Genomic DNA, 12,588 nt, shown 5'->3' on the forward strand with positions numbered 1-12,588 from the left:
ATTGACAACATCTCAGTTTTGACCAATGGGTTGAATAAATAGTACAGTTCAAGGAAGTCACATGTAAACATAGCCTAAAGTCATAGGTTTATTGTTTAAAACATATTGTCTCGACTTGTTAATGCAAAATCTGTCCAGATGAGCTCTTTGTTGTCACATGGTGAACATACCATCAGATGGACTCAGGCTGACTATCTCTTGTTTGCCTTTTTGCTCAGCTTCAGATTTTTTAAAGTATTGTCCTATCCGCCAGTCAGCTATTGGTTGTTATTTATTTCTCTACATTATACAACTGGGTGTAAAATCACATTTGGTGACCTGGACACACTGCGTTTTGTAGAGTGATCAGCAGTCATATAATGTACAGTTCATATGATTTGTAATAGCTGACCTAACAGAACAGGCCAGGCCCAAATGAGTTATCCTTGTGATGCCTGAGCTGACAAAGGAGCTGGAGTCAGTAAACTGAGGAATGTCCTTTTAAATGATAGCCCGAGCAACATCAAAAGCTTCCTCCAATTAGTGTCAGCAAATAATCAGCTCCTGGTCTGCAGGCAGGTTGGAGGGGCTCACATGAAGTCAAATATCATCACTGCACTGGGACATTTACACGAGACGATAGCACATCTTGGCTGGTGGTTGATCATTTAATTTGGCCAGCCACAGTCGGGGATCTTTAGGTTGGGTAAAAAAACCTGAAAATGCATCTGATACCTTACAGTACATCAACAATGATGTATCCTGTATGTAACTCTGTTACTAGCACATATTCGGGCAGGGTGTCGGGTTCCTCCCTACGAGCAGGTTTTTCAGACTTTGAGGAAGTGGGTGAGACACACAGAGGGACACACACACACACACACACATAACACACATACAGTCCATGCTTGATCACTGACTAAGGATGTGTATCCTGTAATGCTGACTCAGGAGTTGCACGGAATTTAAAATGAATGAATTTACAAATTGTAATTTTCCATAAATAATACAACTATTGCTTGTCCTATCCTGTCGAGTCCTATCAGCCTAAATTACTTGTATGCATGAACCTTTATTGGGAAGAGTTTCTACTTAAAAGTGCAAATCAAACTTTGTTTCAATACAGTGGCATGACACTTACTGTTAACTAATATTTATAATACACAATAGCTGGGACGGATGTCCTTTATCAAACAAAAAACACATGATTTCTCAATCTGCCATGAACTGCAATCCGATTTCAAAATGTAAGTACAATCTTTCTTTTTTAAGGATTCACTTCCACCACTAAATTACTTACCACCCCAAATGTCACACCCTTATGTCGCCGAGGAAATTGGACCAATCGACTTCCAGCTACAAATAAAACAAGTACCCAATTGCTTACTGTTGCTTCTCCCTATTGTTCTGATTATTTTAACGGCTTCTGGAATGTTAGACCTCAAGAGAAACGTCATCTTTGACAGCTAACAATGTGGCCGACCACACCGGTGAATGAAGGCTGCAATAATGGAGATGATTAAGCGCTTTTTCTTCTATTGGTTTGCCTGTTCATTGTGTTTATAACAGGACAGGTTACAGAGATACAACTTCTTGAGCTGTGTTTCTTTGTTGGCAGCTGCACCATTCACGGAACACAATATCCAGGAATTAGCTCCGTAACTTCTTTATAAAGGCAGACGGAGAAAACCAAACATACTTGTGGCTTAAGTTGCTGAATATTGATAAAATGAGTACACCATTATTACTTGTTGGCAGTCTGAGCGTAATATGTTTTCTTCACTGTTTCGTTGTGTAACATGTCAACACTCGCCACTATTGTTGGAACACCCGTTGTGGATGTTCAATGCTGATAACGCCAAACACAAAATAAACCAATCCACCACAAGTGTACTGTTAAGATATTTATTTATTTACAAATGACATTGAATGTACATTTTTATTTTGATATATTTACATTACCAAGACATAATCATCACCCACTACACCCACAACATTCAGCTACATAACCATGAACATCCCATTAATATGCTTGTCTCTTTAAATTAAATACCCCCATCCCACAATCGCCCCCTTTTACTGGGGATTAAATTAACATGTCATGTATTCGTACCAGCAGTAGTTTTAGTTCACAGTGTTGTTGTAAACCCTCCATGTCAAGTATGTCAGCACATTCAAATCCACTGACAGCAAACGGGTACGTTTCTTTCCCAGTCGTGTCGGAGTGTAGACGTACAGATCAAGTCAGTCATGTTCCCAAAGGAGAAAAAAAAGTGCAAAGACCTCTATGTTACAAAAGTGATTCAAATCATACCTCCATATAAAGGAAACGTATAACGCATATGAAGATAAGGGTATCCTGGTTACACTTAGAGTAGAAAAGGTGACCAGTGATGCAATCAAAGGATTTTTTTGGCCCGTATCACTGAGGTAGAGAGAGTTCTTTCATTCTCTTACTCGACTTAAGGCCCCTGCAACATGCCATACTGGTCCAAGTGAAGGCAATGTGTAATGTGTAAAACCATGGAACACGAAGTACAAACCCAAAATGTTAGCATGCCTAGAGGTGCAGTGGCTTTGGAACCCAAGACTTAAAGGCACCAACTAACGGTAACTGCCCTTTTATTTTCATGATTAAACTAAACCAAACAGTATTTCCCTCCTATTTTAAAGACACATAATACAAGTACATATTCAGGGTTCTGTTTACCACTTGTCCTCATAATAATTTTTTAGTCTACATTTTTAAAGTGGATTCACATTAATGGGCTCACTATCATTGGTGATTTGATGACAGCTCACTGCCACAAGGTTTCTGGCCCAAGACATTCATAACTTAGGTCGTTGTCTATGAATCTGCATACTGACAGTGTGAGTCATTCAAAATGCCGATATAAATACACAATTCTACATCCTTTAAAATCTCTGAATAATTTACTTGACTTTTCCGGAAAAAAATCAAATTTACATATTGCTCATGTTTCCCTCTCCCCATAAAGGAGGGTTTACCAGGACTCTCGGGCATTATAGTATCCACCGAGGTACGTCTCCGCTCGCTGCTGTCCGTACCCGGTGGACCCGTCAACTATAGGATCTCCACTTTCTGCGAGCAGACCAGGTCACTGTTGACAAGATTCCACATGTGCATGAGGTCCGACGGGAGCAGCTTGTGCACCACAATCATGCTCTTGAAGAAACAAGGCTCTTTGTTCAACTTACTGCTCTTATTTCTCACCAAGCCAAACGTCTTAAAGGCATTGTGTTTTATAGGAGTGACCTGAAGCACCTCCAGACACATGCCCAAGAAGACGTCATCGATGGGGTAGAGCTCCAGGGTGTCTGCCACCCAGTGAAGCCTCCTTGCCAGGCTCCCATCCATCAGAAAACCCCCTCCACCTGCATATGGAGGGTAGTGTGTCTTATTATATAGCGCCTGGGGGATGTAGTATTTGTTTTCCTTTCTACGAATTGGCTTAGCCTTGAAAATAACATCCCCCACAAACAGGTTTGTCGCATCGTTGCTGCCATCGAGATACTCCAAGATGTTCTCCACGCTGACAAAGACATCATCGTCCCCCTTGAAGACAAAGCGTACAGTGGGGCAGTAAGTGTGGAACCACTTGAGGAAGTGAATCTCCTTAAGTGTGAGGTTGAAAAAGCTGTCTAGGAAGTCCCACTGGAGGATATCCCTGTAGATGTAGTCCTCGTACTCCACTAGCTTCTGATGGTGCACTCTCTCTGCCACACTGGAGGGTTTACCAAGAAGGAAGAGGGTCTTGACTTTTTTCCCGTCAATCACCTGCTCTTTGCCCCAGGTTTTACGGATGACTTCCCTTCGGTCATGCTGGGTGGCCACAGATTTGATTACCATGAGCAAATATACATCCCCTGTGCACTTCTCTGGGTGGTTGAGGAGCATGGGAAAGTAGCGGCAGTGTCGATAAAGCATGAACTGCTTGAAATTGTCCTCCAGTCCTGTGAACCATTCCTGACTTGAGAAGTTGAGGTTGGAGCTGCAGTTGGAGGTGGTCACGTCCCAGGTTCTGGGTCTGCTGTCCTCAGTGATCCTGGGCCGCTGCGTGTTGGCTCCAGCTTTAGGCACTGGCTGGCGTTTGCTAGCCTTCCAGAAGCTTTTTATCCCCAGGTACGAGGGCATTTTGTCTTCCCGAGCAGCTCCATGCTTCACTCCCTCAGAGCCTCCCATGCGAGACAGCCTCTCCAGTTGGAAGGGAGCCCCTATATTGATGCTTCCTCTATGGACAACAGTCAGCCCGACCACGGCCAGAACGAACATGACACTCCCCCTCTTGTACACCCTCCAGCGATCTCTGTTGTTCACCCTGGGGGAAGACAAATGACACAGATGGCACTCAAGAGTTAGCGCAATTAATTTTCAAATTCAAATACCGATTGATAATATTTCCTATTTCTTTTTTAAATCCCGAAACAGATGTAACTACGGTAGGTACACCACACAAGATAAATAATTTAGTTTTTTTAAGAGCACATGCATCTGTCTCAAAGAATAATAAATTGTTGACACAAAATTAATATAAATGTATTGACCTTATAAAAATAATAATTGCCGTTTCATACACAGTCAATAAAGAGAAGAAGGTAAAGATTGTCATCAAAAAAGGTTCCCACATGTCAACATGATATCTATTTGCTCTCAAATCAAAGTGAGGTTGACTACACAGTAAAATTGGCAGTGTCAATTTAACACTTAAAGAATAAATTGTAACGCTCAACCAGTGAACATATGGTCCCTTATCTTTAGAGTGTTAAAACATAGTGTTAACATTTCAGAGTTAACGCAACTCTGGAAGGAGTTATTATTTTACTCTAAACTACACCCAGAAGTGTTCATTCAATAACTCCAACCAATGTTGTGTTAAGTCTGAAATGTTATCACTATGTTCAGTGTTAAATTACATAACATTACATTTAGCTGACACTTTAATCCAAAGCAAAAAACAATCACGTTACATTCATATACCATATACAGAGCGACAGGGAGCAGGGTTAAGTGTCTTTCTCAAGGATGGACTACGTGGGGATTGAACCGCTTACCCCCTGATTGAAAGCAAACCTGCTAACCACTGACCCACAGTGGCTGTTTAAGACTCTGTGGATAGGAACCATATGTTTACTGTCTTAGTGTTAATGTTCTCTTTGATTTGACTGTGCAGCTTTTGACTCGGTCACGTTAGCCACCTGCAATTTGTTATTTCAAGACACAAAAACATCTTGAGTGCAAGTTGAACTCATTATAGAGTTATTCTAAAATGTTGCTTCTGCTGAAATATCAATATTTGATATAAAAAAGTGATTTAGAGAAATTCTTTCTAGAATTATAACATGCGTGATGAAACTCATTTTGAAAGGAGAAGGAGGGAGGCAGAGCTTTCAGAGTAACAGTGAACGTTATCATTAACATGTTTTTTTAAACTCATGCTCTAGTTGTAATGACTCTTTAACACTGCATATTTTACACAAACATGTTTAACTCTTAATATTTACACCAATACTGGGGGCTATTTACTCTTGCTAATGTTGCAATAACTCTGAAAGAGTCAATATACTTTAACACTGACCTTTTAACACTGGGGAATTTACTGTGTAGGTCCCACTGCACCGTGTGGTTCCCTCCTTGTGGAGCGATGGCCTTAACATTGTCTGCTCTAAACAGAAATGACATGCAGAAATGTTGTCGCGTTTTCCCCATAAAGTATCACTTGCCACTTTTTTTTGTAAAACATGCGTCACTTCTGGAAGAATGTGTGCACGTTACTTTGAAAGAGTCGTACATTCTCGAATTTCTATAACGTGTCATGTCAAGAGCCCGGGGGGCCACTGCAGGGGGGCCACAAACAACCGCAAACAAGATCAACCCATACCCATTCTGGAACCACACTAATGGCTCATTATTCAGTTCGGTGTGTGTGCGTGTGTGTGTGTGTGTGTGTGTGTGTGTGTGTGCTCAAAAAAGCTCTTTAATTGAGGTAAAATAGAGCGCACTTCATTTACAGAAGTTAGAATCGTAATTAGTGGCTCCAGAAGTTTTAAGATAGTTGATAAGTAGAGATTCGAGAAGAAACAGAATAGGACAGACTCTGAAATAAGCCCGCTGTGAAGTTGTTCACACGAAGAAGGCGCACTTACATTGTCTTGTATGGTTTCGATGATCTCGAGGACAATAAAGCAACAAAAACACGGATTATGGAACCCCCGGGGACGCGGGTTGGCTTGAGTTGATGTCGCTTCGGCTGTTGGGCAAATTGATTTTAAAAAATCCTTTTCATAGAAACAGTCTCGATGTAATGTTGAGAGCTCGGAGCGGAGAGCGTCTGTGGCTGTGGATGCAGATGTGCGCGGTGGGGTGCGCGCAGGAGGACTGCCCTCGCTCCTGAAGTCCGGCTTGTTAAAGGCAAGGTTGCAGTTGCGTACAGATCACACACACATACAAGATGCCAAGAAGAGTGCATAGGGAGGACATGCCTGCTGTACACACACAGGGTTTACTCAACATGGCTGGTCCTCTATCGTTTTGTTAAACCCCATGACAAGATCAACACTGCCTTTCTTTCCTTTCTCCTGCATCAGTGGACGCATGCTTTCCCCCCGTTTGTATTATTACGCATCCGGTATCATTGGCTTGCTGACGTTGGTGGATCTATTTGGATTACTGCAACTCCTTATTATCAGGCTGCTCTAATAAGTCTCTTAGGTCCCTCCAGTTGATCCAGAATGCTGCAGCTCGTGTTCTCACTAAAACTAAGAAAAGAGATCACATCACTCCTGCACTAGCTGCTTTGCACTGGCTCCCAGTAAAATCAAGAATCACTTTTAAAATTCGTCTCTTAACGTACAAAGCCTTGATTGGTGATGCACCATCATATCTTAAGGAGCTTGTAGTACCATATTGCCCCACTAGAGAGCTACGCTCACTAAATGCGGGACTACTTGTAGTTCCTAGAGTCTTAAAAAGTAGAATGGGAGCCAGAGCCTTTAGTTATCAAGCTCCCCTTTTATGGAACCAGCTTCCAATTTCAGTCCGGGAGGCAGACACAGTCACCTCGTTTAAGAGTAGACTTAAGACCTTCCTCTTTGACAGAGCTTATAGTTAGGGCTGAATCAGGTTTGCCCTGGTCCAGCCCCTTGATATGCTGCTATAGGCTTATAGCTGCCGGGGGACGTTTTAGGATGCACTGAGTACCTATCTCCTCTTTTTCTCTCCTTAAGGATGAATTTTCATCAATCAATCACACGTTACTAACTCTGCTTCCTCCCGGAGTCCTTTTGACTTCACGTCTCATGGGGTCATCGGACCCTATGAGACGACATAGATCCTATCTGCCTGATGGATCATTGAGGTCTGGGTCGTGGAATTCCTGCTCCTGACTACGCCACTGTCCTGTTGAGACTCCGCCTACTGTTGAGACTCCGCCCTCCTCCTCCCCACCGCCATCTGCCTGATGGATCGTGGAGGTCTCCATCGTGGAATATGCCTACTATGAACTATTCATACACTCTGTCATATTCATTGAATGTATTTTAACTCTAAATCTGTCCTTCTGTACACATTACATCTATTGCATCTGTCCATCCTGGAGAGGGATCCTCCTCTGTTGCTCTCCTCCAGGTTTCTTCCCTTTTTTTCCCCCTGAAGGGTTATTTGGGAGTTTTTCCTGGTCCGATGTGAGGTTTTGGGGCAGGGATGTCTATGTGTACAGATTGTAAAGCACTCCGAGACAAATTTGTAATTTGTGAAATTGGGCTATACAAATAAACTGAATTGAATTGAATTGAATTTGGAATCACTTCACTTTATTCTGTATAACAATATACCATAATGTAGAATCTCACAGCGACCGGGAAACTGCAGGAGGAAAAAGTAGGCCTACACTATTTCACAATGCCTGAAGCGTATGAGCAAACACTTAATTAATCATTTATCAAGAATTGTTCCACACTTCATGAATGATGGATTCACCATTTGTAAATAAAGTGTTATCTAATGCTTCATAGCATGCATTAAAGTACACAGTAAAATTGGCAGTGTCAATTTAACACTTAAACAGTACGTTTGAACACTCAGCCAGTCCCTTATCTTTTGAGTGTTAAAGTAACACTGAACATAGTGTTAACATTTCAGAATTAACGAAACTCTGGTAAGAGTTATTAATTTACTCTACACTACACTGAGCAGTGTTAATTTTGATTAACACTAGTCCGAGTGTCAAATATAAATAACACTAAAAGTTTTATTTATATTTCACACTTCTCAGTATTCAATTTCTTTTCAGTCCGAACACAGCTGCGAACCAAATTCTCTCCTTCCTCTCCTTCCTCTGCATCTCTCTCCATTTCCTGGATCCAGCCAGCCATCCTTCTCAGGGCCATGTGCATCCTGTTGCCTGCTGGCGGTGTTTTTTCCCGTTTTGGTTGTTTTTGTCCTCTCTGTAGATTCAGGATCTGCAAGTGCTGTAGAGGAGCGATGGTGGTGATGGATAACAGGGTCCCTCTCCTTTCCCTTGGCTGGAAAGGCGGCGCTTGTTACTGATGTCAAACAGAGGCATCAGCCAAGGAAAACTCAGCCTTAAGACCACAGCGAGTCAATTTCACGTGTGGCTGGTGTCATGATATGACCAAGTAACTGCAGATTTGTTCATTTTCATGTGAACGTTTTAATTGATCTTCTATAAGTAGAGCTTCCTTGACAAATGTCAAAACTCCATGCCATTAAAGGTTTCAACTGTATCATAATTCTACCATATAAAACAAGATTGCACTCCAAACACTGAATACAAATCTAAACCAAGATATGAAAAGTTGAATGATTACCAAAGTATGTTGTTCTTACCAAAGTAATCATGAATACAACCTTTCCATTTCATGATGAATGAGCAATTATGTCATATTGTGTACACACATTACACAATATGACCCAGCTATGTCCTTCCCTGCGTCATTCTGTCATTGATAATGTCGCAAAAAACGGCTCCATTTCCCCCTTTGTTGTGGTTCATGCAAGTATGAGGAAGTCACGGTGAGCTGAAGGATTTGGGGTGGAAAGAAAAATAGACTTTTGTTAAGAAAAGGTCAATCTTGCCGTGCTTGTTCAGAGGAAGTCTGTACTAATCCTTTGTTGGATTTAACACACCTGGGGGAAAATTACCTTTTGGTCTGCCCGACTTGTCAAGAGTCTGACTGGGATGAACCAGCCTCAGAAAGTTCAAGTGTCCCCCCTCCTGTAGATAAGTGAGGGGCCCTAGCTGCTAGTCACCATGAAAGAATTTACTGCTGGGGAAGAAGACGTGGCTTGAGGGGATCTTTTTCTTCCCCCGACCTATTTTCCAACTAAGGATGTTCATCTCTGAAAAGGCCGATAGAACAAAGGCGATGTGATCAGGCTGTGTTATGAATGTCCTGGACAGCTGCGGCTAGAGGTAAACACCAGCCCCCTCTCTAAACACCCAGAGGCCCCATGGGTTAAACCAGTTTAATAAGGTCACCAGCACCTAGCTACAAAAGGCAATCTGAAATACACCTTATCACTCAATGATTGAATTTCTTAATGCAGATTTATTTGCTGATTTTGCTATTGAAGTGCTGTTAGTTTCAAATACATTACTGATTTAGGCCTGAAGTGTCCTGCAGACAAAGTCAAAAGAAAAATATTAATGATTTACATGATGTTATGTTCGAAAATCTAGTGTGTTCATTCGGTGATTGGCGTCTTGCCGCATCCAAACAATTTGAGAAATTGACAATAACAATCTTTCCTCCCATTTGCTCAATATAGATGGAGCTAATTTCTCGGGCTCCACATCAGAAGCGGTAATTTTTTATTTAGGGTCAAATATGAACTATCAAGCCCAGCCTTGACCCGAGTCTGATGTCCTCTTTGTTTCATTGTGATACGCTAAGCTCATTACTGCCACCTTAGGCTGGAGGGCTGAAAACACCCAGAGGCACCTGCCAGTCGCAGAGAACCACAGTTGGAGCAAAGATGCTCTATAATGAAGATTATCGAAGAGTCTTCGATGAATACACATTACAAACGGCCTATGGTTGAAAACGGTATACACTTCCTGTCTCATAAGAGGGCGTTGCCTTGATGTGTTCGCTTCCCCCCCGACTTGTTTGGAATTGTTGTGAACATTGTGTGGATGGATGGAAGCAGATTGGGTTATATTTGTATAATATCACATTTTGAATTTGTTAGCTATATGGGGGTTCACAAACGTTACTTGCCAGATTGCTCAAGACTGCGTTTTCCGAGAAGGTCTCGAAAAAAGATGAGGATAAATCAGTCCTAAAAAATTACCATTTTGGTGTCAGAATATTCAGAAGATATGTGGCTGGGCAGCAACATAATTAATCATAATATGGATGTAATAATGTGTTCTCCCATTTGAGTTAATAGACTTGGGACCTGGCGCTACTCTCCAATGGGGCGCTTCATTGACAAAATCCATATAGATACAGAATACTGACTGTCTTCTTTCTGAATTGTCTCTGAGTTGAGCTTAGATCATTAAATGTTGATTTCAATTGAGAGAATCAACTGCAAGGCTTGATACCAGACACGCTGGTGTCGTCACAGACAATAAACCCTCGGCGCATGAAGGAAATCCCAGAGGAAAGCAACCAGCGTGGCTCGCTGGTAAACTGATGCAGTTATCATCTGTGGCAGGGATTAATCTGTTATCCCCTTCCTGTTGAAGAATCTACAGCCTTACACAGACATTTACTGGGTCCCATAACTCAGACAAACCTACAGTTTAGATTTGCTTCAGTTTGAACGCACAGAAAAGGTGTAGGCGCATTCATGCTAAAAGTTAATGGGTAGTTTGTGAGGACATTCCTGAGAAGGTCAAAAATTTAAAAGGTGAATTCCAAATAAGCTTTGGTCTGTTTGTTAAATGGCTCTTTAACTTTCACAAGCGCTTCTTTTTTAAAGGCCCTGACAAGAATGCCATCTGTCGATATGCAAAGATGTTTTTTTTAATGAACCTGGAAGGAAAGACACACAGCTTCAAGTGTTTACGACCAAAGGGAAGATGTAGTGGTCACTTCGATCTGTCCGATCCAAAGGACCAGTCAGGAGGAAACAGGAGGTTCAGGAGACGGAGAAGCGTTTGGTTTTTACTTGGTTGGCGCCACCTTTTATCAGTGGAGCACATGGCTGTCGACTGATAAACACATCTGATAAGGGTGCCACTGATCCTGATGACAGTTAGGACTCCTCAGTAGAGGATGCTCTTGTTGTTGAAGATTTGAGTGTCTTCTTAGTTGTGTAGTTTTGGCCAACCAGATTATTTGTAGAGATACAAGGATGTGGTCCGATTTTAAATGAAATGCAGAGCCGGGTCAGAAACAAGTCTCCAGGTTACGAGAACACTTTTTTACAATTTAATGTGCAAATCTAAAAAGCTGTTGCATTGTATGATAGTGCAAATCCACTTTTGTTTGCAATTTCAAATGAAATATGTCTAAAGTTGGGGTTTGTTTGTCTGACAGCACATGATACTCATTCTAATGAACTGTGCTGTGGTTAGTTGCTTCCTCAAATGAGTGAATTGGTACGATGGTCAATGGATGAGATTACCGAAACTAAAGAAATACAAACAATTAAAAAGACATTTAGATCTTCATTGTGTTCCTGGATAACCATGGCCAGTTTTTTGTGTGTTTTCCTGCTGTCATAAATCACATAGGAATCTATTCAGTCTTTTCAAAGCCATAGAAACTGTTTGATGGTTTTCCATATACCGTATTCAATCCGAGTCGTTATCCACATTTTGTTTTGATAGATTGCAGAAGCTTCCTCTCCGTCCCCGTTACAGCTGGACAGCAGCGGCATGGCTGGAGCCCAGGGTCACATGGCCACCTGGCCACAAGTGCGTCAGTCAGTCGGTCATGTGGGGCTTGTTTCCTCACATTGTGCTGCTGCACTGGCAGCGTCCATAATATTAGTCGCTGAATAAGTCACGCCTCTGGGGAGCATGGGCGAAAGTTAGGAAAACCATCTTGATATATCAATCCTGCCTTTAAATATCAGATGTCGACTGACTGTTATCGAGGCGTTAACATCTTGATCAAAGGAGGCTAACTTGTAATTACTTGTGATATACAGAATGTCTTTTATAGGGCTTCTGTTTGTGTGGAACTAATTGGCCAATACTGATCTCACATACTGTGCCTTAATTTATATCTATTTTTATACTATACTTTTTTTGTATTTTTATTTTTTATTTGTAACTTAAGTTTAAGTTATTGTAAGTCTGTCTGGAAGGAGGACTGAGCAAAATAAAATGTTCATTGTTTTGTCTGCTAACTGTGCATATGACATTAACAAAAGCTTGAATCTGTTTGAAGTCCTTTTCCACAGCAGGCTTTTAGACTAGTAATAAGAGGAAGAAAGCACAGATGTCACTCATAACATTAATGATTTAACATTAACCCATTCAAGTGCTCAGTTGAATTTGTCTATCATTAATTTCATTTAGATTTTGTATCCTTCTGTGTCTGCCATGTAAAATGCCTTTTTGAAGGTCAGATCTGCTGTCATACACGATGGGGGGGGGGGGGGGGGACTTT

General features: G+C 41.5%; 1 protein-coding gene across 1 annotated transcript; it reads right to left on the minus strand.

Annotated features, from left to right (window-relative positions):
* Positions 1-1,870: 1,870 nt before the first annotated feature.
* On the minus strand, positions 1,871-7,218 carry b3gnt7 (UDP-GlcNAc:betaGal beta-1,3-N-acetylglucosaminyltransferase 7). Its single transcript, XM_056414476.1, has 2 exons — positions 6,145-7,218; positions 1,871-4,319 (listed from the first exon to the last, which is right to left on the minus strand). Coding segments are annotated over exons 1-2 (1,257 nt in total). The 5' UTR covers positions 6,147-7,218; the 3' UTR covers positions 1,871-3,064.
* Positions 7,219-12,588: the final 5,370 nt, after the last annotated feature.

Source organism: Pseudoliparis swirei, chromosome 5 (assembly GCF_029220125.1).
Source record: "Pseudoliparis swirei isolate HS2019 ecotype Mariana Trench chromosome 5, NWPU_hadal_v1, whole genome shotgun sequence".
NCBI lineage: Eukaryota > Metazoa > Chordata > Actinopteri > Perciformes > Liparidae > Pseudoliparis > Pseudoliparis swirei.